Source organism: Lampetra planeri, chromosome 11, assembly GCF_965212315.1.
Source record: "Lampetra planeri chromosome 11, kcLamPlan1.2.h2, whole genome shotgun sequence".
Lineage (NCBI taxonomy): Eukaryota > Metazoa > Chordata > Hyperoartia > Petromyzontiformes > Petromyzontidae > Lampetra > Lampetra planeri.
The window spans coordinates 15,155,865-15,183,382 of record NC_136117.1 but is presented as its reverse complement, the minus strand read 5'-3'; the positions used below and the strand labels follow the sequence as shown (position 1 = coordinate 15,183,382).

Below are 27,518 nucleotides of genomic sequence, written 5' to 3'. Positions count from 1 at the left end.
GAATGCGCTGGAGTCTCGAATCGGCTCGAGCCGCCATCTCTCCCACCCCGGGGCGGGTGTCTCACGCCGTCCCACGCAGGTCGATTCCCATCCACCCCGTCGCAGTCTCCCAGCGCAGCGACACAGGCGCCGGATCTCGCGGCAGCTCGTCTCTGAAGAGGTCGAGAATGTTCATTAGTGAATCACTAAACCTGCCCATCGGCTATGAGCCCGTTAAGGGTCAAGGGTTGAATCTGGAGTTGGCAGCAGTGACCTCCACATTCTCCACGGACGCTCCGGGGTGGCGCGGGAGTGGAGTTGTTTCCACTTCTAACAAAAGAGGATCAGCTCCTTCGCACGCGTCTGGTCAACGTGCAAGAGAAGGCCAACTTCCCAAAGAGTCCGCTCGAGTGGAGTGGCTGTTGTCCCCAGCAGTGGCGCGAGGGAGCACTTGCAGGGCTGTGCCTCGAACTCCTCACAAGAGGTCATCTCTGTGCCGAGGTGTTCGATGTTTCAATGTTAACCCTCATTCATACAAAGATCCCCCACATAACTTCAACAGACTGTTGCAGAAAGTACACGACGGGGTGGGTGGCCAACACCACGCTCGGCCGCCTTTGTGTTTCTCGTCGCGATGTTTACACATCGCACCAAGTACTCATTTGAGGCTGAGTTGACCTTGGGGAGGCCCAGAACTGGTTCAGGTAATCGTCGTGAGCGATAATCGAACTCGGGTCGCCGGGTTCGTAGCACAGCGCGCTAACCACTACACTACCGCCCCCCACCCAGACACACACAGACGCACACGGACACACACGGAGACATACACCGACGTGTGTATGTGTCTGGGTATGTGTCCTTGTGGGGTTCGTGTGCATGGCCACCCCATCACTTTATCAGGCATCTGGGCCGAGCCTATTGCATCGCAACACAACTGACAAGCAGACAATGCACATCTCTCCACGTGTGATGAAAGCGATGAATCCAGCAGAGCCGCACTCAGTTGTAGGACTCAGAAGGATCCTGCTGCTGCTGCTGCCACTTTGGGGTGATTTATGTTTCGATGTTTTCGGCGCAATTCGTGATGAGTGTGTTTATCATGCCTATTGTCGTGACACTACGTGGGGAGGAAACCGGAGCACCTGGATAAAACCCACGCCTCGCGCGAGGGGGGGGGGCGCTCTTATCCCCGTACAGATGTAAACAGATGGAGATTAGTCCACTTGCTGTGCTTCCTTCTCCTGGCGAGCCAAGGTTTGGAACTTCCTCGACGCCGACCCACGGGAAGGGACTTGCGCAGGATCTGTGCGGTGACCCACCAACCCTCGGCGCTGCCTCAACCGTGCTGGGTCACAGGCAGACGCGTTCAGTGTGGCCTCTCACACGTCTGTCCCTCCACGTGAAAAACAAAGAATACAGCATTTATATATATATACATCTCGTCATCCTGTGCACAATCTTCTCGAAGTGCGTAATCGTGCAGCATCACTGGTTCCAACACAGGGAGGCTCTGTCTGGACGGGCGTCTCGTGAGCAGAGCCAGGCACACCGCACTGGCCCGTCCGGCTAGCTGCTCGGCCTGGAGTGTGATAGTGATGATGATGGTAATGATGATGGTGATGATGATGGTGATGATGATGATGGTGATGATGATGGTGATGATGGTGATGATGATGGTGATGATGATGGTGATGATGATGGTGATGATGGTGATGGTGATGATGATGGTGATCATGATGGTGATGATGATGATGGTGATGATGGTGATGATGATGGTGATGATGATGGTGATGATGATGATGGTTATGAGTTTATAAGCGGCTGATGGATGTCGCTGGGAAATATTTAGGGCGGCCACGGGCCCTTAGGTCAGACCATGGCGCTTAATGCGACGCGGTTAATTTAATTACGCTCGTAATTAGCGGCGGATCAAGGGAGCCTGAGAGGCATCGATGATCGAGCCGCGTGTCAATCTGCGCCGAGGGTGCAGGGGGCACGCGAGACGCCGCTGCCGCGGCCGTGAGAACGCGACGACAACGACTCTCTCGCAGCCTCCTCCTCCACCCCCTCCTCCCTCCACCTCCTCCTCCCTCCTCCTCCACCCCTCCTCCTCCTCTCACCACCTCCTCCACCTCCCCCTCCTCCTCCCTCCTCCCCCTCCTCCTCCCTCCACCCCTCCTCCTCCACCCCCTCCTCCTCCTCCCTCCACCCCCTCCCCCTCCTCCACCCATCCTCCTCCCGTGCAAGGCCCGCGGGCCCCTGGTGGCCTTTCGTGCGGCCCCTGACGACGCACACAGAGTGAGAAGCCCCCCATCGTGCTGCTGTCAACCCCAATGGTTTCAAATCGAGTGACGGCCCTCAACGCTGCCGATGTCTTATCGGCGAAAGTGCCCCCCCCCGCCCTCTGACACCGCTCTGCCCTGGACGCTGCTCGGCAGGGCACGACGACCGACCTCGAGTGGGGAAAATGAAGAGCGACGGACACGCGGGCAGAAGCCTCCTCCTTCACGGAGACCACAAAGACAAAGATACCCCGTATAGCCTGCGTGGGCAAGTGCTACCAGCGAGTAGCGGCACCTGTGAAGGCCGACACGGCGCACGATGGGTGGGTGGCTCCACAGCAGCACGCCACGGCCGCCTTTGTCTCGCTGGGTAGTGCCCCGCGTGCACCGGACGAGTCCCACACTTCAGATTCGGTCCACATCTGGCCCCGGGTTTCGGTTGTTTGGGGGGGTTCAGATTCTATTCCCCTGCCGCTCTCGCTGTCCCCATTTGTTGGCGCGAGCGGGAGGTGCGACGTCTCCAGCCAAGACGAATGCTTCCCATTAGCGCGGGGGAATGAACGCGCGGGCCGGAGGCGCCGGCCGCGAGCTTCCCCTGCACCGCAGCCCGGAGAGCCCCCGGCACCCCCCTCCCCCACGGCCCCTCCCCCCTGCCCCCCAGCCGCCGCCCCTTGGCCACGGCGCTGTGCTGCTTGTAGGCAGTAATAGGGTGTTCTATCATTGCTCCATGCTGGCGTGGACACCATCTCCCCCCCCCCCTCTCCGATCCTCTCTCTTCCCCCCCCTCTACTACTTTCGTCTCTCACAGCTGGAACGGACACCCACTCTCCACTCTCCATCCCCCCCCTCTCTCTACGATCTCTCCACTCTCTACCCCCCCCCCCCCCCTTCTCTCTACGATCTCTCCACTCTCTCCCTTTACTCTCTTCCACTGCTGCCCACCTCTCACGCCTTGGCGAGGATATCTCCTCTCCCCTCTCTCTCTCTCCTCCTCCACTCAGTCGTCTCCCCTCTACGCCATCACTGTCACCACCAGCAAGGCCGCTATCGTCTCCCTGTCCTCTCTCTCGATCCTCTCTCTCCATCAGTCGGGGCCCCTCTCCAATTCCCGTCGTCCATCGCCCGGGCCCCGGTGCGATGGCACTAGCTGCACACTCTGTCTCCACGCACCGCTCTCCTCTCCCTGCCAGCCCCCTCCCTGCCATCTCCTCTTCCCGCCTATCCCACGTTGTCTCTCTTTTCCATCTCTTCCTCTCCTCCCTCTCTTCCGTCTCATTCTCACAGATATATCTCCTCTTTCCCATCTCCCACCCACTCGATCCCATCTCCTGCCCCATCTCGTCTCTCCCATCCCTCCTCTCCTATCTCATCTCCTCTCTCCCATGCCCGTTCTACTCCCTTCTATCTCCCCTTTCCTCCACGCGTGGGCGAGATCTCATGGGCGAGATCTCCTGGGCAAGATCACCCGGGCGAGATCTCCTGGGCGAGATCTCCTGGGCGAGATCTCCAGGGCGAGATCACATGGGCGAGATCTCCTGGGCGAGATCTCCTGGGCAAGATCACCCGGGCGAGATCTCCTGGGCGATATCACCTGGGTGAGATCTCCAGGGCGAGATCACATGGGCGAGATCTCCTGGGCGAGATCACCTGGGCGAGATCTCCTGGGCGAGATCACCTGGGCGAGATCTCCTGGGCGAGATCACCTGGGCGAGATCACGTGGGCGAGATCACCTGGGCGAGATCACCTGGGCGAGATCTCCTGGGCGAGATCTCCTGGGCGAGATCTCCTGGGCGAGATCACCTGGGCGAGATTTCCCGGGCGAGATCTCCTGGGCGAGATCTCCTGGGCGAGATCACCTGGGCGAGATCTCCTGGGCGAGATCTCCTGGGCGAAATCTCCTGGGCGAGATCTCCTGGGCGAGATCTCCTGGGCGAGATCTCCTAGGCGAGATCTCCTGGGTGAGATCTTCTGGGCGAGATCTCCTGGGCGAGATCTCCTGGGCGAGATCTCCTGGGCGAGATCTCCTGGGCGAGATCTCCTGGGTGAGATCTCCTGGGCGAGATCTCCTGGGCGAGATCACATGGGCGAGATCTCCTGGGTGAGATCTCCTGGGCGAGATCTCCTGGGCGAGATCACCCGGGCGAGATGTTCTGGGCGAGATCTCCCGGGCGAGATCTCCTGGGCGAGATCACCCGGGCGAGATCTCCTGGGCGACATCACCTGGGTGAGATCGAGAAAAAAACCTCATCCGCCGATGCTGCTGCTGCTGCTGCATTGGCAGTGGTGCACCATCACATTCAACAACAACAACTCAACAGTGTGTGTATATATATACACATACAATGTGTGTGTGCATATTCATAGCACATATTCATATTTAAGGCAGTGGTTTTGAGGGTGTGAGACGCGCGATTTGCGCGAGATTCCTCCGGATAGAGAACACGGAGACGGAGCGTCCGAATGTCCGGTCTCTGCGTCGCAAGCGTGACGCGTGGATAACTGCACTATGCAACACAATTTTTGTTCCTGGGTAGTAAGTGTTATTTCGTAATTGCTTATGGCTAAAAAGTATAGAAAATGGCTATTTTCCCCCACAAACTTGCTTTTGTGACCAAGACAGTGATATTTTGAAATTTACCTGTTTTCAATGAGAAAACGGGCGAATTTGTGTCTTTTCGTTCACATAAAGTCAGAAAAAAACAACATATGACTCAAAATTAACATGTATTTATACTTATACTAAAGTAATACAAAAATGACTACAATGCGCACTACGACAGGCGGGACTGGCCACAGTGGACCGAGTTCTCTGCGGGGAGGAGCAACGTCAAGTGGGAGCCACTGATGGACCCCCGGAAGGTGCTGATGCCACCGCTGCACATCACATTGGGCCTCGTGAAACAATTTGTCAGCGCTGTAGACAATTCTTATTGTGATGATGATGATCCCGGTCCTGCGGAGAAGGATAACTCCTGCACACTTCAGCAGAGGTATTGAGCACAGCTTCCTTAGTTACAAATACAGTGATGAGGATACACCGCACGCGGGCATCGCAGAAGCCTTGCTGAGTCTCAAGACTCGTTGTGCAAGAGGGAATCCAGCCAGGTCATTTCGCTACGGCGCGATGTTTAGCCGGTGCCAGTGACCTTGTGCGCGATGCGGCTTCTTTTTAGCAATGGGAGGAACGCGGAGATCCAGGAGAGAGAAAAACCCCGCACAGAAAGAGAACATCAAACTCTGCACAGAAACACTCACTCAGAAACACTCACTCACACTCACTCGGAAACACTCACTCACACTCACTCACTCACTCAGAAACACTCACTCACACTCACTCACACTCACTCGGAAACACTCACTCAGAAACACTCACTCAGAAACACTCACTCACACTCACTCGGAAACACTCACTCACACTCACTCGGAAACACTCACTCGGAAACACTCACTCACACTCACTCACTCACTCAGAAACACTCACTCACACTCACTCACTCCTCACTCCTCACTCAGAAACACTCACTCACACTCACTCGGAAACACTCACTCAGACACACTCACAAACACTCACTCGGAAACACTCACTCACTCCTCACTCACTCACTCCTCACTCACTCACTCCTCACTCAGAAACACTCACTCACACTCACTCGGAAACACTCACTCACACTCACTCACTCACTCCTCACTCAGAAACACTCACTCACACTCACTCGGAAACACTCACTCAGAAACACTCACTCACACTCACTCGGAAACACTCACTCACACTCACTCACTCACTCCTCACTCAGAAACACTCACTCACACTCACTCGGAAACACTCACTCAGACACACTCACTAACACTCACTCAGAAACACTCACTCACTCAGAAACACTCACTCACACTCACTCACTCGGAAACACTCACACTCTGCGGAACAAGAGAACAGATACGCTTCACCTACGCGCAAACACTCACTCACGCTCACTCATCACTCAGAAACACTCACTCACTCAGAAACACTCACTCACACTCAGAAACACTCACTCACGCTCTGGCCGAGGGAACCATCAAACTCCACGCAGAAAGTCGCCCGAGTCGGGAGTCGAACCCAGGCGACGCCCTGTGGCGTGGCGCACCAAGTCCCGCCGCTAACACCGCGACAGCAGCGACAGCCCCGCGTCATCGCGGATCCACGCATCACCATCATCACCATCACCATCATCACCATCATCACCACTATCACCATCATCACCATCACCATCACCACCATCACCATCATCACCATCATCACCACCATCACCATCATCACCATCACCACCATCACCATCATCACCATCATCACCACCATCACCATCATCAGCATCATCACCACCACCATCACCATCATCACCACCATCACCACCATCACCATCATTACCACCATCATCAGCATCATCACCACCATCATCATCACCATCACCACTATTCATCAGCATCATCACCACCATCATCACCACCATCACCATCATCACCACCATCATCACCATCATCACCACCATCATCATCATAATCACACCATCACCACCATAACCATCATCACCACCATAACCATCATCACCACCATCACCATCATCACCACCATCATCACCACCATCATCACCTTCCCCACGTTGATTTGCGTCCCACGATTTAATTTTGGAGCCGGGCTCCGCGTTTATCACCCCACGGCTTTGATTGCGCAATCTTTCAATCGGAAATGCTCCTTAAATCACAGAGCCGATATTCTCTCTCTCTGTCTGTATCTGTATTTGTGATGCTGCGTCGGCAGAGAGCGGTGAACAAGCACAGTTAACAAAGGCTCGTGCACGCATGGACACTGTGGTCACCCGATAATCTGCGTGCTCTGTGGGAGCGTTATTACCCGAAACGTCGTATTTTGCATTTGGTTCAATTCTCTACTCAGCAGTGGTTCATTTCGGTCACTCGCTCAACGACGGTCGGTCAGTTACCTCCTGATCACTCTTCTGTGACGACTACCCTGGTCACTGATCCTGGAACCTCACTCACTGGTTCTGAGGACTCGGTCTCTACCAGACTCTGGCTGCATCGTCTCAGCCACCACACTGCGTTCAACCACCATCACACGGTGTTCAACCACAACAACCACCATCACTACCACCATCACACTGTGTTCAATCACCACCACACTGTGTTCAACCACCACCACCACCACCACACTGCGTTCAACCACCACCACCATCACACGGTGTTCAACCACAACCACCACCATCACTACCACCATCACACTGTGTTTAACCACCCCCACACTGTGTTCAACCACAACCACCATAACCACCACACTGTGTTTAACCACAACCACCACACTGTGTTCAACCACCACCACCATCACACGGTGTTCAACCACAACCACCACCATCACTACCACCACCACACTGTGTTTAACCACAACCACCACCATCACTACCACCACCACACTGTGTTTAACCACCCCCACACTGTGTTCAACCACAACCACCATAACCACCACACTGTGTTCAACCACTACACTGCAACAACATCCGCCATTCGCTACCACGTGGCTGCACCGTCACCACGGCGCTTGTGACGGTGCACTCGGACACCACGTGACGTGTCGGACCTGTTCTGATCCGTCAGTGTTTGTGAGCTCCTCGCACAATGAAGCCTTCTTAAAACCCGGGATGGGTCGTAGGTAGGCCAGCCTGAGATTTTCAAACCAGCGCACAAAGACAAATACAAATATCCCCCATATAGCCTAAACCAACTTTTGGGGCAAGTGCCGTTAGCGAGCACATACAAAGGCCAGCACGATACTCGAGGGGGTGGGTGGTCAGCACCACCCCCAGTCGCCTTTGTCTCCCCGGTGGCAATGTTTACACACCGAACCAGGTAATAATTTTACGCTGAGTCGACCCTTGAGGATGCCCAGGACCACCACACACGCATACAGAGACGCGTATACGCACAGGGCTGCCCGCGTTGGATGCAGGCGACTGCCCACGTGATTGGCCGGCACTGCTGCCCGCTGGGACCAGAGGCTGTGCTGGCGCGTTTCCGAAGAGGGGGAGAGGAGGAGGTGGAGGAGGTGGAATCATGCGGCGTGACAGAGCGGCTTGGGAGGACGGATGATGACACGGACCGCTGCCCCTGCGCCCGCGCAGGCGCGCGAGCTTCAAAATCAATGCGCCCATTTGTATGGCGCCTGTCCCACTCGCCGACCCCCAGTCGCATAGCAACACCCGCTGATGGATGGTCACAAATCGGTTCCTAAGAATGCCTCGTTCCTCGGCAGCACCAGCAGCACCAGCACCACCAGGACAAGCAGCGCCATCAGCACCACCAGCAGCACCACCACCAGGACTATCAGCAACAGCAGCCGCCAAGGGTTGTGATAAATACCCCACGTGGTGGTGGTGGTGGGGGTGGTGGTGGGGGTGGTGGTGGGTGTGATGGGGGTGGTGGTGGGGGTGGTGGTGGTGGGGGTGGTGATGGTGGGGGTGGTGGGGGTGGTGGTGGGGGTGGTGGTGGTAGAGGTGGTGGGGGTGGTGGTGGTGGGGGTGGTGGGGGTGGTGGTGGGGGTGGTGGTGGTGGTGGGGGTGGTGATGGTGGTGGTGGGGGTGGTGGTGGGGGTGTTGGTGGGGGGTGGTGGTGGTGGGGGTGGTGGGGGTGGTGGTGGGGGTGGTGGTAGAGGTGGTGGGGTGGTGGTGGTGGGGGTGGTGGTGGTGGTGGTGGTGGGGGTGGTGGTGGGGGTGGGGGTGTTGGTGGGGGTGGTGGTGGTGGTGGGGGTGGTGGTGGGGGTGGGGGTGTTGGTGGGGGTGGTGGTGGGGGTGGTGGGGGTGGTGGTGGGGGTGGTGGTGGGGGTGTTGGTGGGGGTGGTGGTGGTGGGGGTGGTGGTGGGGGTGGTGGTGGGGGTGGGGGTGGTGGTGGGGGTGTTGGTGGTGGGGGTGGTGGGGGTGGTGGTGGGGGTGGTGGTGGGGGTGGTGGTGGGGGTGGTGGTGGCGGGGGTGGTGGTGGTGGTGGTGGGGGTGGTGGTGGGGGTGTTGGTGGGGGTGGTGGTGGTGGGGGTGGTGGGGGGTGGTGGTGGTGGTGGGGGTGGTGGTGGGGGTGTTGGTGGTGGTGGGGGTGGTGGTGGGGGTGGTGGTGGTGGTGGTGGGGGTGGTGGTGGTGGGGGGGTGGTGGTGGGGGTGGTGGTGGTGGGGGTGGTGGGGGTGGTGGTGGGGGTGGTGGTGGTGGGGGTGGTGGTGGGGGTGGTGGGGGTGTTGGTGGGGGTGGTGGTGGCGGGGGTGGTGGGGGTGGTGGTGGGGGTGGTGGTGGTGGGGGTGGTGGGGGTGGGGGTGGTGGTGGTGGGGGTGGTGGGGGTGGTGGTGGGGGTGGTGGTGGGGGTGGTGGGGGTAAGGGTGGTGGTGGTGGGGGTGGTGGGGGTGGTGGGGGTGGTGGTGGGGGTGGTGGTGGGGGTGGTGGTGGCGGGGGTGGTGGTGGTGGTGGTGGGGGTGGTGGTGGGGGTGTTGGTGGGGGTGGTGGTGGTGGGGGTGGTGGGGGTGGTGGTGGTGGTGGGGGTGGTGGTGGGGGTGTTGGTGGTGGTGGGGGTGGTGGTGGGGGTGGTGGTGGTGGGGGTGGTGGTGGTGGGGGGGTGGTGGTGGGGGTGTTGGTGGTGGGGGTGGTGGGGGTGGTGGTGGGGGTGGTGGTGGGGGTGGTGGTGGGGGTGGTGGTGGCGGGGGTGGTGGTGGTGGGGGTGGTGGTGGGGGTGTTGGTGGGGGTGGTGGTGGTGGGGGTGGTGGGGGTGGTGGTGGTGGTGGGGGTGGTGGTGGGGGTGTTGGTGGTGGTGGGGGTGGTGGTGGGGGTGGTGGTGGTGGTGGTGGGGGTGGTGGTGGTGGGGGGGGTGGTGGAGGGGGTGGTGGTGGTGGGGGTGGTGGTGGTGGTGGGGGTGGTGGTGGCGGGGGTGGTGGTGGTGGGGGTGGTGGTGGGGGTGGTGGTGGTGGGGGTGGTGGTGGTGGGGGTGGTGGTGGGGGTGGTGGGGGTGTTGGTGGGGGTGGTGGTGGCGGGGGTGGGGGTGGTGGTGGCGGGGGTGGTGGGGGTGGTGGTGGGGGTGGTGGTGGGGGTGGTGGGGGTAAGGGTGGTGGTGGTGGGGGTGGTGGGGGTGGTGGGGGTGTTGGTGGGGGTGGTGGGGGTGGGGGTGGGGGTGGTGGGGGTGGTGGGGGTGGTGGTGGGGGTGGTGGGGGTGGTGGTGGGGGTGGTGGGGGTGGTGGGGGTGGTGGTGGTGGGGGTGGTGGTGGGGGTGGTGGGGGTAAGGGTGGTGGTGGTGGGGGTGGTGGGGGTGGTGGTGGGGGTGGTGGGGGTGGTGGTGGTGGTGGTGGCCACGCTGCACGTGGCTGCCTGTGATCCAGTGCAGTGGCGGCGGCAGTGAGGGTTGGTGGATCACACGCGGATATTTTGAAACTTCCCTTCCAGTCGGTGTCCAGGAGGAGTCGTGGCTTTGCCAGGAGAAGGCAGTACACCAAGTGGACTAATCGCCATCTGTTTTACATCGGCACAGGGATAGAGTGATTCCTTCCTAGCGTAATGCGTGGGGTTTTCTCCGGGTGACCCGGTTTATTCCCACGTGGTACAATAATAATAATAAGCACGCATCACAAATGGGCCGAACGCTTCTTCAAGTAGAAACTCCGATGTAGCAGCTGCGGGACCCTCGTGAGAACGACTCCTGCGACTGGGCGATGTGTGTAGCGACCGTGGCAACACCACGCGCCGTGGGCCTCACTCACAGTGGACGTTGAAGATCCCGTGGCGTTATTCGCAAGAGCAGACCACGGTGTGCCGGCGCCAGGGTCCCACATTTGGCTAATTCGTCAATGTCCCCGCGAATAACTCTCAGTTGGGACGCCGCGAACGGATCAGTGGTCATGGGAACAGTGGTGGGGGTGAGAACGTGCAAACTCCACGCAGAGCGGCGCTCGTGTCGGGAATCGAACCCAGGTCCTTTTTGCTGTGAGGCACCACCTGCGCTGCCAATCACCTTGTCACCCATGACCAAACAACACAAATCCCCTCCGTTCTATGGGATTCTTGCGCATGATGGCAGCCAGATGCCAACGTGGCGGTCTGCCGCTCGCCACGCGGAGAGGGCTTCAACTGGGAGAGTTCGTGTCGGCTTGCTGTTCCTCCTCCTGTCTCTGTGTTCACGTGTGTGCTGTTGTGTGTTCATGTGTGTGCTGTTGTATGTTCATGCGTGTGCTGTTGTGTGTACCTCTTCGACACTTCACGTGGCCTCAAAGTGCACCTGGCCTGGCACAGGCGCCGTGGTGACGTCAGCGTCACTTCGTGGCGGATGGCGGGCGTTGGTATTGGAGTGTGTACGTCTAGGTAAACTCAGCCTCAAATGAGTACCTGGTGCGATGTGTAAATATCGCCACTATAGGGAGACAAAGGCGGCCGGGCGTGGTGATGGACACCCACCCCCTCGTATGCCGTGCAGCCTTCACAGTTGCTGCTCGCGAAAGCACTTTCCCTAACATTCTGTTAAGGCTATCGGGGGGTCTTTGTCTCTATGTGTGTGTTCATACGTGTGCTCTCTCTCTCTCTCAAGTAAACCACTCCATTATTCTGACAGTGTAATTGTCCGTCTGCTGCGTGACTTAGTGCAGCATTGAGATGCCAATCAGAGGCGCGTGTCTCTCCATGTTGTGCGTGTGCGTGTGTAGGTCGCGAAGTGGGGGAGTAGTGGAGCGGTTAGCTGCAAAACCCGGCGACCCGAGTTCGATTCCCACTGACGGCCAACACCGGTAACGATGATCTGAGCCGGTCCTGGACTTCCCCTAGGTAGACTCAGCCTCAAATGAATACCTGGTGCTATGTATAAAGATCGCCACGAGGGAGAAAACGGCGGCCGGGCATGGTGCTGGCCACCCACCCCCTCGTGTGCCGTGCCGACCCTCGCTTACAGCACTTGCCCCAACAATCTGTTCAGACTAGACGGGGATTCATTGTCCTTGTAGGTCCACGCAATCTCAAACCAGTTAGCTGTTGTGGTGTGTCTATAGCGCCGGAGAGACAAAGGCGGCCAGGCGTGGTGCTGGCTATCTTACTTCCGTCGTGTGCTGCCCCAGTCTCTAATAGGTGCTCACTAACAGCACTTACCCCAACAATCTGTGTTCAGGCGTTATCGTTGCCTGTATGTACTCTATGAATGTGTCTGTCGCTGTATGTCTCTCTGCAAGTGTCTGTGTGTGTGTCTCTGTGTATGCGTGTGTGTCTGTATGTCTATGTCGCTGTATGTCTCTCTGCAAGTCACTGTCTGTGTGTGTGTCTCTGTGTATGCGTGTGTGTCTGTATGTCTATGTCGCTGTATGTCTCTCTGCAAGTCTCTGTCTGTGTGTGTGTCTCTGTGTATGCGTGTGTGTCTGTATGTCTATGTCGCTGTATGTCTCTCTGCAAGTCTCTGTCTGTGTGTGTGTCTCTGTGTATGCGTGTGTGTCTGTATGTCTATGTCGCTGTATGTCTCTCTGCAAGTCACTGTCTGTGTGTGTGTCTCTGTGTATGCGTGTGTGTCTGTATGTCTATGTCGCTGTATGTCTCTCTGCAAGTCTCTGTCTGTGTGTGTGTCTCTGTGTATGCGTGTGTGTCTGTATGTCTATGTCGCTGTATGTCTCTCTGCAAGTCACTGTCTGTGTGTGTGTGTCTGTGTGTTTGTCAATGTCTATCACCCTAACCCTATTCAGACCCCTCATTATATCTCTAATCCTATTCCAAACCCGATTACTCCTCATATTTAAAACTCCTCGCGCCCGCCGTCTGGAGACGCGGTTGACCGAACGGGTGATGCGATGTTGTTCTGTTTGCGAGGGGCCGTCGTTGTGCAAAGAACAATTTCTAAACGTTGTTGACTCTCGCGAGCAGCGCCCCGGAGTTTCCGTCGAGTGCTCGAGCCAATAACATGTTGGCGATCCTGCAGGATTTGTTTAACACGCCCGACCGCTGATGAGACCTATGAGGTCAAAAGTTCGGTTTGCTTGCTCAAATAAATGTCAAGGTCAAACAGTCAAAGGGATTTCCTTCCCAAATGAGTATTGATGCGAGGACTCTGCTCCTGTGTATAGACCTGCAGTGCCAGTGGTGGAAATTCCACATTCCTATAGCGGTGGCGAGTCTCTCCGCAGGGCAGCCGCTGTTGACTTCCCGACAAATCGGTACTCATTGTATCGACCGCCGGAGAGATAAACAAAACAACGATAAACGTGTGTATTTTACCATGGCTATTTTACCAAGTAAGGCCCACTGAGCTATGTAACTCTTTTTCAGAAGTGACCTGGCCACAAATGATAGCGTAACAAAGTGGCTTATCACGTGGACATTTATAGCAGCCAAATACTCTAAACGCACGTTTCTAAATGTGGAGGGAAAGTCCGTAGGACCTGGAGAAAAATCCACGCGACCAGGTGGTCAGAGACGTGCAAAATCCACAGTTACAGGTGTCAGGGTCGGGATCGAACCCACGACCTCCCGTATAGCAGGCGAGGTAGTCAACATCTCAGAAGGCAGCTCTGCTGGTAACGTCCCCTTACTTTTGGGCGAGCACCGCGTGGTGATTTTGAGGCGCGTCTTCAATTGAAATGGGTCAACTGTGGAGTTAATAGCCGCGACAAGTGCGGCGGTAAGGATGTATTGGTAAACGCCCTGAGGATACACTCGTAGCAGTGCACGCGTCTCTGCGGTGGCAGTGGAAGGCAGCCAGATTGATGAGCGATCCCACTGGGACGGTGCAGGGGCGTTCTGTTTTCAGAATAATTCGCAAAGCTGAATGACGCAAATACCGGTCCAGATTATTTAGTTGCCCATTTTTTTTAAATCACAGCCTCGCTCCACGCCGCGTCGGTCGTGGCGCCTGTGTTGGTCAAACTTCGCCTCGCTGGATGATGATGAAGGCTGGGGACCCAGGAGCGAAGCTTCAAACCTCGCGTCACAGACAGCCAGGGGGACACGTGGCCTGGGTGTGTGGCTACGAGACGAGAGCTGCTTTGCTTCTGAGTTGGAAGGCACGCGGGAAGCCATCGCAAAACGCGGCACCGGGAGGCCAGCCTCGAACATGGGTCCCGTGAGCCGCGATGCGAGCCGCACGGAGCCACGATGGGGGGGGGGATCCGACAGCTGGCACCACGGCGCGCCCACTCTCTTAACCACGTGATGATTGATTGACCGGCGATTTGTCGGGCAGGGATCGAACCCAGGCCCTTATTGTTGTGAGGCGCAAGCACTGTCAACCACCGCGCTGCCACCCTGATGAGATTGACTGTGTCGTCGATCGATGAGGTCTGATGTCCCCCCCCCCTCGCCGCCTGGCCCCCTCCACTCCCCTCTTGAGATACACGGCCACATTCGCACGCTCTCTACTTCCACATCGTACGGGAGCTGTGCAGCGTTATTGTGCCGCTAGACCTTCGTGTGCCATTACCGCGGAAACACGAGTGGACACTTAAGGGGCAGATTCCCATCTTGACAAATCGGCCACAACACGGCGCCCTGGCAATGCGTCTCATTGTTTGGGAATGGACCCTGGAACATTTTAAATGCCAATGATCGAACCAAAAGGAACATCCACCAACTCGACAATTCTCCCCATAATTGGTTTGGTTGCTTCTGCGTTTGTAACACACACACGCGCGTGTGTGTGCGTGTGTGTGGATACGTGTGTGCGGAGTGGGGGCGCAATGTTTCATGCACACCGCTTTATGAATCCCGGCGACCCGAGTTCGATTCCAGCTCACGACCATTAACAGTGACAGCGAATTTTTTAACCGATTCTGGGCCTCCCCTAGGTGGACTCGGCCTTAAATAATGAACTGGCGCGGTGTGTAAACATCAGCACTGGGGAGACAAAGGCGGCCGGGCGTGGTATTGCCCATCATTTCGTGTGCTGCGTGGTCCTTCATAGGTGCTCGCTAACAGCACTTGCTCCAACAGTCTGTTGAAGGCTATACGGGGGATCTTTGTGTTTGTGGCAATAAATTATAATTATTTTTATTTGAATATGAGTATGCATCGAGGAGGCCGCGTGGCTCGGAGATGAGGGGACAACCATCGCGGAGATGGAGCGACGAGATGAGCTCGCGTGCAGGGGCGAGATCGATTGAGACATCAACGGGCCACGAGGGATGCTGCCGACAGCGTGGGAGTGGTGGTGGAGAGGACGCCTTCATCCATGAGTGGATAGACCATGGGGCTGACGACGACGATGATAATGATGACGGTGGTGGTGCTGGTGATGATGATAATGATGACGGTGGTGGTGCTGGTGATGATGATAATGATGACGGTGGTGCTGGTGGTGATGATGATAACGGTGGTGGTGATGATGATGATGATAATGATTACGGTGGTGGTAGTGGTGGTGGTGATGATGATGGAGTTTCCATCCAGCGCTCCCACAGGGACGTGAGGAGTCCCCGTCGCCTCTTGGAGCAGCGCCCCCGTGCACGATGTCGATAAGAGCCATGCAGACCACGTGTTACCACCACGTGTTACCAACCACCGCGCGATAGAACACGGAGGCTTAATTTAAATCTATATTCCTTCTGGAGGGCATTCTGTTTGACATTTAATTTAAGATAACCCCCCAACACACCCACACTTCCGCCCCGCCACGTTTTACGTTTCAGTTAATAACATGGAGGCGACCGTCCGAGCGTGTTTGCCCATTCAAATGTACGATTGTTTATTTATTTACTCGTTCCCCGTTAATCACGGAGCACACTCGCAGCACTAATCACAAGTGACGCCGCGAACGCAGCGGCAGTAGCCGCAGCAGCCGCAGCAGCTGCCGCGACGAGGGCGGCGTGGGAAGTGTGGATTCCGAAAAGTAATCGGCCTCCTAATTACAACCAGTCGTTACTGATTACTTGAAGTGTCAACGTAACCTCGTGAATTTGACTTTTTCCCGTCACCATGCACACAGTCCCTTGTCATCAATGCCGCTGCGGGATGATGGCTTCCCCGCCGCCGTGGTGCGGGTCGTTGGGGCTGCGTTGACCCTTCACATCACTGCGCTGGCGGATTTGGTGGTATCTTCGAAAATGCGGTGCGTGTACTGTAACGGGTTTAATAATGTATTTTATTCGGAGGACCCTGAGTGATTTTTATCCTTGGGTAAAATGTCCAGTCTGCCACCAGCTCCACTCCCCACCCACGCTCTGCGGTGAATCCATCCCTGATATCTAACCCAGCGCTCTGGGACGCCCCGCCAGCACGCCCCTCCATCCCTCCCGCTGCCGACTCCGTTCTCCCCCGAGTCGTGGTGGTGGTTGTGGTGATGATGATGATGCGTGGTGTGCACCCGTCCGTTCACCACAACACAACATCGGCGCTCCTGGCGGGCCTGGAAATCGTTGCGCGGCGTGCGGGCGAGCGGGGTTTATGTGGTCCCCCGGGGTGAGTGTGGGAACTGCTCAGTAATTGAACCCTGACCCTTTTGGCAACCGAAGCCGTTCCCTCGGCAACTGTTCCTGCGGCTCCTGCTGCTTGCGGCAATAGGAAGTGACTGGGAACAGTTCGTCTATCAATTCAATTAAAGGCCGCGGGTTGTCGTGTTCTTTTTGTTTAGTTTTACAAAACAGGGACTTGCAGGTCACTGCCATTGTCTACGTTGGAGGGTAAGACCTGTGCAAGTGCCGTGAATAATTACATGTGTGTCAAGACAAGGGTCGATTTTGCACACCAACAAAGGCGATTAAATGACAGGTTGGGCCATCGGCCTATCGGTCTTGCAGAGCCGGAGCGGTCACGCGCCCCGTCACTTCATTTCCTTCGACCCGCGGCTCCACGAGGCACACAACCCCTGCGTTACGGCCCGCACATTGCATTGGTCCATCACTGCGACGCCTTGGCCACACTAATCGGGTTACTCGAGCGGAGAATTGTCAACCTATCGCTGCAAGGTCCTCGAGTGGCCGAGCTGCGTGGGTTGTGTGCGTGCTGACGTCATCACGCCGCTCTCCCCTCCCCACCTACTCCCGACACTGGCTGTGTATCCCGCGAATTTGCGCGGGCAGTGGTTGTACTGCGTAAGCAACATCAAAATAAGCAGACAACAAGCCTCCTTCTCGTCTTTGCCTCTCTACATTAACGGGGTTTCCCCCACATCCAATCGGACACACTGCCTTCTGGGATTTTTGTTTAATCAGCAGCGTCGGTTGAACAACGCAAGCAAACTCTGGGCCGGTTTTGACATTCGGACTCTGCCGGTGAGACAATGCATGTCAAAACCGATCAAGAGTTTAAATTACGCGATGTTGTTTTCGTTTGTGCACAGGCAAATGCACGGGCGTGGCAGGTATTGCGTGCGCATTTGTTGGGACCCGCGCATCGGTCCATCGTTGACGCCGGGAGCGCTGTCCGTGGTGCTGATTTCACATCAGACGTCCCGCCCGTCGTTCTGATAACGCAGCGTCCTTCATTCACTGCACCGTGTCGAATCGCTTTCGCTAAACGCGGGAAAACATCGATGGGCTAATGTCGGCCATGATAAAACTCCACGAGCGATTAGGGGTCTGGCAGGTGCAGTTCAAGGGTTGTGTGCACGGCGTTTGGCAGAGCGAGGCGATGATGTGCGTCTGAGATCCAGCGCTTTCGAGAAAAGGGTTGGAGGGTCGCGCAAAGACTGCTGAAAATAGATGGAAGTACAGCAAGTGGGTTCGTGCACCCGTATGTGCGAATATTTGAGCGTTACCCCCCTCGTATGCATGGATTTTCTCTGGCTACGTCAGTTCCTCAAGCACGCAAACACTCATAACTGGTATCGGCCAACGAAATCAATGCAGGACCCTCATGAGGCGTCTCCAAATAAATATATGACGCTACTATTATCATCATCATTCACTGCACGGATATATACGGTTTTAAAATTATGTTCATAAGCGCCCTCCATACACCACATATAAATATGTATTTACTTAGGACAAATATACAATGCATTCTTATTTTTCAGAATGCAGGCATTGAATCGTATGTCTAATAATTGATCACAGTATTTACAATGTATGCGAATGCATTGTTAATTATATGCTAATGGTAAGCTGCAGTGGCACAGTGGTTAGCGGACTGTGCTATGAAACCGGCGGCCTGAGTTTAATTCCCAGCCACGGCGAACATCAGTGGCGAGTGATATCCGAACCGGTGCTGTGTGTTCCCTTCACCGCTAACCCGCACTAACTAGCGCGATGAAGTATGATTAAAAACAAACTCGTGACCAGCACGGTGTGGGGGTAGCCTTCATCCATCAGTGGATTGACAAAGGGCCAATATTCTTTGGTTATTTCGGTAAAGTCAAGTAGATAGAAACAAATATAATAAAGTGAATAAAATATATACAAATTAAATAAATAAAAACCACGACGTATCGATCGCTTGTGTTGCGACCAATACGTCGTGGTTTTTATTTATTTTATTTTTATATTTTGTATTCACTTTATTATTTTTTTTCTAAGTGACTTTACCGAAAGAACCAAATAATATGAATTCCTGCAGTCAGGAAAGTTTTAAGTCACAAAGGGCCAATAGATAATTAAATGTTAAATATATGTTAATTTGGCGAATACAACTGTCCAAATGTGACACCCCAAAATCATTAGACTCGAAAAGATAGCAATGACATGCAACAACAGTTGCATGTTTTATATTATTTAAAATATTATTATTGTTTTTTTTTAATACTATCATTGAGCAAAAAGTATATATTTTAAACGAATCATTGCCCCGCTCGTTAGAATTTAATTAAATATTTGTCTTGAGAAAGCGTTGCATACCCAGGTGCTTAGCTTTGAGCGTGAGACGACTGTGAATGAGCGGGGTGGAGGAGCAGTGAGGGCAGAAGCACGGTGGGGCTTGTTCCGCAGCGCCGACTCGACTCGCCAAATCTGTATGCGAGTCTTGTGAGCACACAGCGCCGCGTGTTATGTATATGCCTGCAGATGATATGCTGCAGATAATGTTGGGAGAGATAATATTCCTCAAGGAGTGCGGCCGAGGCAGCCTCATGTAAATGAGCAGAGAGCTCAGAAGTCATGCGGATCGGCTGCTCTGCCTTTTGTTGTGCATTTCGACACTCGCACTGTGGTCGTGTGCGCCAGTGTCAGTCGCTGAAAGGTTTGCAATTTTTTGTTCTATTATTCCTTGCTGCCTTGGATTTACCTTGTCACGAGCACCTGCTGAATCCAGGAAACCAGTCATAGTAGTAGTAGTAATAATAATAATACAGAAGAGCATTATTCCAAAGCGGCGGCCAATGTTTACGAACGCTCTGTTATCTTCACCCCGAGTAGTTGTCGGACTGTGTATTAAATTTTTTTGCCCACGTCCACTTTGTAATCCGATACTTTGATTTTTTTTCAAGGCTATAGTTGCATTTAAACTTTTTAGTTGTGAATAGAATGCTTTATTCGTTCTCGGCGTGTTACATTTTCCTGGCAAATTATCCTTTAGAAAATCGATCTCTCTGGGGAGAGCAGTCACCTCGCTACTAACAACAACAATAACCGCCGTTCGTCACTAAGTGGCGGTGACAACACAACACCGCTTGTACCAGGCTAGGTGCAGCTTGAGGCCATTATGTGAAGGAGGTCACGGAACAGACCCAGGTGCCATGGGTTGACTGACTGAGATGACTGACAGATGAACCACCTGTGATTCCTATTGTGTCAAATTGCTGTGTTGTAGCCGTAGCTGCTGAACACATTGTCATACGCAAGAAGAGAATAGATTGCAAAACTAACCCCAGACCAGACCCATGGTGGCCGATTAGGGCGGCAGCCCAGTTCAGAAAGCTATAAAGAGGAATCGAAAATCTATGGGTACTGTACAGAGATAGTTTTACTTTGTCGCTAATTTTACTTATGCGTGCCTATATACATAAGCATTGTACATATAATCTTGTCTGTTTACATATTAGTGCACGAACAACCCCACACCTGTTTAATGTTTCTGTAAATTAATCGTATAATTGTGCTGTGATCAATGTAAAAAATAACACTGATGTACCCTTTGTATAATATTCTCGATCTCTCACGTGACGCTGTGCTTTTGGCTCTGATTTCTATTTGCTACTTTTCTTTTGTTTTTGTCATTTTGGTGACCCGGGTCACGCTTGCAAATGGGACTCCATCCTGGTACTGTATCTTGCATTCTCTCCTGGGTTCGCAAAATAAATTTGACAAACTTCATAACACACACGACTCACATAACGGATAACAAGTGACAGGAACATTTTCAAGGGGGGCTAAATGTGTTGTTCTCCCAGATCGCTATTAAGGTTAGGGTCAAGGCCGAGCCTGCCCTTGACCATAACTCAGATGCCCATTACTTCTGAGGTGTGTTCATGTGAAAGGTGCCATGGAAACGTGGTCTATCCGTAGACTGACCGCTGTTATCTTCCCACAAAGTTGTACTCATTCTATTGACCCTGGGATAGATGATGCTGATTTTGGGCCGGGTCAAGTTACGTGACCTCATCAGCACCCAAGCAACTTAAAATGTAATAGATGTAAAGCAAGTATAAAATAGAAACCCAAATATAGAATACGATATCTCATCAGATCTGAGAAGCTGGGCAAAATTAGATATTGCGCAACAAGATGTGGCCAGGCGATGGCAGTTACTGAGTGTCGCCACTTGTCTGCCTGTGGGTTGTCTCCGGGTCCGCCGCCGTCCTCAGACACGAAGACACATTCTCATTCATGGGATTGTCCAAACATCCCTATGTACCAGGGCCCTCCTGAGAGAGTCTTGAGACTGAGCAAGGTTATGCTATTTAAGTAGATAGTATTATTAATTGGCGATGTTACATGCAGCTTTTCAAAAAATATATGCTGTCAAGACTATCAGCTTGAACGTCCTTTGGACGTGTCCGTCCCTCCCTCCAGACAGACATCCAGCCAGCGAATCTTTTGTTGAATGCAGTATATTGACAGAGTACTCTACGCTCAAATGCGTCGGGTCCGCGACCGGGATGGAGGTGGTTACGTCAGCACGCACGGGACGGGCTCATCGCCGTGGGATACGGGGACGTCATCACGTACAGACACTTGCGCGTCCGCCAGCCAGGCAGGCAGCAAACCTTTATTGTTGTTGGTGTCGTAAAATAGTGCGATATGACGATGCTGTCTTGATTCAACACGTAGGCTTTCGCGGCCAATATCATCCATCATATCAAAATAACACGGCGCTTAGCGAAAGACAACGCACACTGACCCCAGGGCCGGGTCAAGGCGTGGGGGCTTTAGGGACCGCAGCCCAGGGGCCTCCAGAGATGAAGTGAAAAGTTATCTCATTTGTGAATGCTGATTTTTATTTGTTGTTCGCCTTGCAAAAATACATTTTATTTTTCTTTAACTTTGTTTTCCTTTTGAAAATATTACTGGGGGGCTCACAGTACCAGGGGTCTACACAATCTTAATCCGGACCTGACTGACCCCGATCTGAATGTAGAGTCACACCACACCCCGCACAGAAATCTTCTGTCATTAAGACGTTCATACATCGGACTAAGAAAGTGTCAGATTGTGATAGTCTGAGAAGTAAAATGAAACATGTTAAAGCAGCGCTGCAATTGCACGGTTACAATGATGCACAAATCAACAGGGCACTGAATGCCAAAAACAAACCAAATAACACGAGCGTTGAAACTGACCAAGTAATTTAAATACTGTACATTATGGGAGTTACTGATAAACTAGCCAATTTTTTGGAAAACAAAATATCCCAGTCAGATTTGGCACGGCAAATAAAATACAGAAACTAATATCTGTTACTAAAGATGTATCACAGAAGCTATCAACAGAATGTGTGTACCGGATTAATTGCATTTGTGGCAAATGCTATGTTGGGCAAACAGAACGAATGCTCAGCACGAGACTAAAATAACAAAAAAGGAATTTGAAACACTCCCAAATACAACTGTCGGTAGTGGCAGAGCACGCGTGCTAACAAGGACACTCATCCATAATAGAGGTTTTTGGGTTAAATCGCGTAAATATATAAATGTGTGGTTAAAACCCGCCATCAGCCGACACTCAATTGATTTTGATGTTAAAGTTCTGTGCAAAACTAGTTACTACTTGCTGTAGTACATGCATAATATACGCTAATTACCATATGAATACACCACCCGGCAATGGATACCCATTGTAATTTAGATGCATTCCTTAATCCCCCCTCGGCCCTTCGCACGTGAAGTAACGCCATCACATCTATCCCCTCTATTTAAAAAACGAAACAGGAGGAGGATTTCTCCGAAAATCTGGCTGTGGCCTGATGAAGCTGGTTGTAATTACTGGCGAAACGTCGTACTCAGACTGTAAATGTTGTGGATTTGCTCTCCAACACACTGGTGTGCAGTACTAGTGACGAATTGGCATGTTCTGTTTACGTGACAAACCTTACTAATTGGCTGTGTCGGGTGGTGGCGGGTTTAACGACACATTTATATTTTCGCGATCCAACCCAAAACACCTCTATGATTGCTGTATTGAGTAACACATCATGGGGATTTTGAATTCTGATTGAAAAAGAGTATTCCTCATTTTTGAATGAAATAATTGTATACGTAATCATTTTATTCAAGACCAGTAGCTGGCTGCAGGGGGAGGAAACAAACATTGAAGTATTTTCATTGCTAAGTTATTAATTTTCCAATGCTTTACTTATATTTTGACTTAAAACTTTCGTGGCTGCAGGAATTCATATTCTTTGGGCCTTTCGGTAAAGTCACGTAGATATAAAAATAAAGTAAATGAAAATAATTTACAAAAACACCCAGCTTAATAACCATTGCTACAGTCTACATTACAGACTGCCAGTACACTCACCAAACTTAATAACCAGACTACAGTCTACATTACAGACTGCCAGTACACTCACCAAACTTAATAACCAGACTACAGTCTACATTACAGACTGCCAGTACACTCACCAAACTTAATAACCAGACTACAGTCGACATTATAGACTGCCAGTACACTCCGATTTAGAACCAGGCTACAGTCTACATTCGTGTTTTTTAGTTTTTTCATTCACTTTATTTAAATTTTTCCATCTCCGTGACTTTACCGAAATAAACAAAGAATATGCTTTCCTCATGTTTAAATTTTTAAATCGAATATTCTTTAATGTCATAATATAAGGCAGTACAAGTTTCCTTACATCATCTTAACATGTGCTGTTTTCAATAACTGTGCCGAAAGTACAAATTGGTTCGTCACGTAATTGATGTATCTGAGTAAAACTTGTTATATTTCCAGTTCTTCGTTAATTGCACGTAATTTATTCAGTGATAATTATAATGACAATAATTATTCGCACTCATATATATTTTTTATATATTTTTTTATTTTTTTCGCAACTTTGGGAGCGAATTCTCCAACTCCGTGCCTCTGTCGAGCTGTGAATCGCCTCGCCCCGAGACGTCCGCCTCGCGCGTCAACCTCTCATCGTGGGGCCACGTCGCCACGACTCACGCAACCCAGCAGTGGAGAGAGCCTGCCCCGGCCCTTGACGTTAAATCCTCGACGAATTATGGGGATAAATTAAAGAAATAAAGAGGTTTTCTCCGGGGTTTGAGGATAGAGGGCGCAATGGCGAGCGACGTTCGCTACCGCAGCGCCGTGAGCAAGTCCAAGGACCCCTCAGGCCTCCTCATCTCTGTCATTCGGTAAAGAATGTTCGTGTCGTCGTCGTTGTCATCTTGTTTTGTTATTGTTGTTTTGGTTAAGTTAATTGGTGTCGCTAGAGATCAGCGGTGGCTCCGGTGTGAGGGGCGGTGCGGCCTAGTGGGAAGCGCCTCGCCTGGAGGCCTGAGGCCTGGGCCTCTGCCGTCTCTGTTGCTAAATGTGAAACATTAAAACGTGAAAACTTCAAATGTCGGGCGCTGCAAGTGACATTCGAATATTGTTCGCGAGATTTGCAGCGCTGCATGTGGACGAGATAGCCTGTCGCGCTACGTCGCAGGATCGCGAGCGGCGAATTTCGGAGGCTTCATCATCCAGCAGTGGATGAACCTGGCTGCTGCTGCTGCAGCTGGACGCGATGTGTCCCGCGTGTGCGCTAAGGTCGCATTGTCAGCCGTTTTATTAACGCGGAATTGTTTATTTATAATAGACAAACAAATTAAGTCATTGTTGAGGGTGACGTCACTGTTAATCGTGTCCAGCAGACCTCTTATCCACTGCTGGATGAAGCCCCCCCCCTCTCTTCATTGCGTCGGTCATGTTGGTTTGACCATACTTCACCATTCTGGTCACTGAAGGCGGGGTCCGAGAATCGCCGCAGAGTTTAACTCGTGTTGCCGAGGTTGTCTAACCACTTTGCCACCGCTCCGCAGTTTATCATTATACTGTAATGTATATCGTTATTCAGTTACAATCGATTCATCGTAATAATAGCATCGGTATCCTCGTTATGGTTATTGCCTCTCCACTGGTACTCCATCACCATCAATAACAATTTCCAGTCGCAATATCATCCACCATCAGTTATTTTCTATCCACCGCTGGATGAAGGCCACCGGCATCTCGTCTTGGTGCCTCTGCGGATAAATCGATCTCATTGCCCCGTCCGTGCAGTGGTCGTCCGCTCGGACTGTCACCCCCTCCCAGGGCTCCTTCAGTCACTCGACGTCTTTCGGTCAATGTCCCATCCAGCACAAGCCCACATTTACTATTCTTGACTGTCAATAGGATGTCTCTGAAGGGAATGTATTCGCTGGTCCATGTGCTGCTGCTGCTGCTCTTTCTGTCTCGATGTAATTCCGAGGATGCGTCTCGCCATGCTTCGTTGCACACGTTTCAGATTGTCCTCCTGTCTCTAGGTCAGTGGCTCATGGTTTTCATTCGTGCGCCATATTTTGGCGGTGTGTGCCGATTTTAAACTTTTGTCTGCGAAAAACACAACGGCACGTTGCCTCTCGGTATCAAGTTCAGCTCTCTTCGTGTTATCATTGTTGAATATACGATGTTGATTATCGTCATTGTTGTTGCTTCCAGTGTAAGCTAGTTGTGAGCACTTTCTTATGAGCCATGAGCCAGAGAAGGCTGCTATTCAAATGCAACAGTTTCTGTAAATGATAATAAAACCCATCGCAGCAACAGTAGAATGCGTGCAGGCTGGATTCAAACACTTTAATACCACGCAGAGGAGAAACCGCACACAGGCAGCAGGATGGCATCATGCCTGGCCTGAATATTGTATGATTACTACATCGCATCCACAATGCTCTCAGCCTTGTCTAAACCACCAGCGTAAAAGTTTGGCTGTGTTGTTGTTTAGGCCACCCACTCAAGATGAGCCTCAGCTTAGGCAATGCTGAGAGTATTATACATGCATGCAGTGTAGTAATCACATGACATACATGCAAGGTGTGATGGAAGCTGCGCCTACTTTTGTGAGCACACATTTGTTTGTTGTGGAAATCTGAAGGCTGCCTTGTTTTTGTCCCGACGAAGGGCGCTATAAGGAAACACGGGTTCTTGTTAATGAATCACCCGTCACCAGTCACGTGCTACACCTGCGGTCATCTGCCACACATTCTTGTCTGCCTCGCCTGCATTTGTTTATGCTGGGATGCAATCATCATTTAACCTGGCACTACAACATCCTAGAATACCGGCTTGTCAAATATTTTCTATAAACAAGGTTACTGGGCTTCCAATTACAAGCAGGATATAACACTCCCATTACATAATTACAAAAAATCCTTATTCACCACATTTTAAATGCATCCGTTAAATAAATGGATGCTGCCACAGTGTAATGGTCAGCACACTAGATGTGTAATCCAGAGGTCGCCGGCTTGATCTTCCAGCGCGGAAGTTGAAACAATGGGGACAAGTTTCTTAATCCCCTGCCCCCACCACCTCTGTCCACCCAGCAGTGTAAAAAAGGTTCAACCACAGCGAGTCAATCGGCATTCTGCATTCACATTTGGTGGATTAAAGTGTGGATACTCCAGTATCTTCCAAGACATCTAGCCAGCATGGAAAAGTAGGCCATATCCATATATAGAGGGGCTCTATAGAGCTCCTTCGAGTGGAAGCCCCTTCTTCTAGCAGAACTGATAAATGTATGGCGTGTGGCCAATAGCATTTCACTGGATTTCCTAAACTCCATTCCTTGTGACCAACCATGGCACATGTTTTCAAACACATTAAATCCTTACAGCATGATGATTATTGCCAAACATACTGATGTGATGTATAGAGCTCTGATTAACTTGCCATCTCTCATTTACGTGCCCCAACTATATCCCAAATCAGTATACAGTAATCAGCAGATGTTTATTAAATGTTTATGTGGCATTGAAATGCCTCAATCATGGAATCATGCCTCGTTCTTTCTAAATCCAAAAGGAGACGTAACTGACTTCAAGACTGACATACCCCTTTAGCCTCCTATCGTGCATATATCAAATGTTCATGAAGGTAATTGAAAACAGAACAATTGACAATCTAGAGGGCCATCAATCAAATAAACATGCTGGGTTTAGGAAAGGTTTCTCTATCATCCATCACATACATGCAATCAATCAGATCTAATAACGTTATGTTTAGCATTTGCAGACTCCGAAAATGCATTTGAAGTGGTGGAAATGATGCAGCTATCGAAGCGCTCTCAAACCTCTGTATAAAATACAAAAAACCAATCAGAATGATGAAAACTATTCATAAGGATGTAACAGCAGCACAGAGATTACATTAAGAAAGTAACAGAATACAAATCACAAGAGTTTGGCAAGGGGATTTTAGGGAATGATTGAAGAACTTAATAAAGACAGTTTAACACATTTTTTCTCTTGGTTCTTTCGGTAAAGTCACGTAGAAGGGAAGTAATAAAATAATAAAATAAAACATAATAAAATAATTCTCACTACGTTTCGGCCACAACGCAAGCAGCCGTCCTCAGGTGAAACCAGGTCTGTCGAGGCGATAGCGTCTGAACACAGTTTTTCGCGACTACCATAATATCATTGTAATGAAGTGCTGCAAATGAGCGAATCCTCAAATAATACATTATTTAAATGCATGCCTACAAAGGGCAGCATACTTCAATAGGGATTACAATTGGTATGGCTATTTTAATACACACAATACACAGGAAGGACAAGTTCAAAAGACTCGCATAATGCATAATGTACGTGGCCTCAATAATTCCCCCCCCCCCCCCCCAAGTGGCGCAAGAGCGCAGAAGTGTGGTCACCGCATCTACACCTCCATATAAGG

At 52.0% G+C, this 27,518-nt stretch overlaps 1 protein-coding gene across 1 annotated transcript in view; it reads left to right on the top strand.

Moving 5' to 3' along the window:
* Nucleotides 1–23,645: 23,645 nt before the first annotated feature.
* Nucleotides 23,646–27,518, top strand: part of EXOC4 (exocyst complex component 4) — a 106,383-nt gene continuing 102,510 nt past the window's right edge. The window contains exon 1 of the mRNA XM_078598996.1: nucleotides 23,646–23,956. Within this exon, the coding sequence (XP_078455122.1) occupies nucleotides 23,880–23,956 (77 nt within the window). The 5' untranslated portion in view covers nucleotides 23,646–23,879. The remainder of the gene's footprint in view (nucleotides 23,957–27,518) is intronic.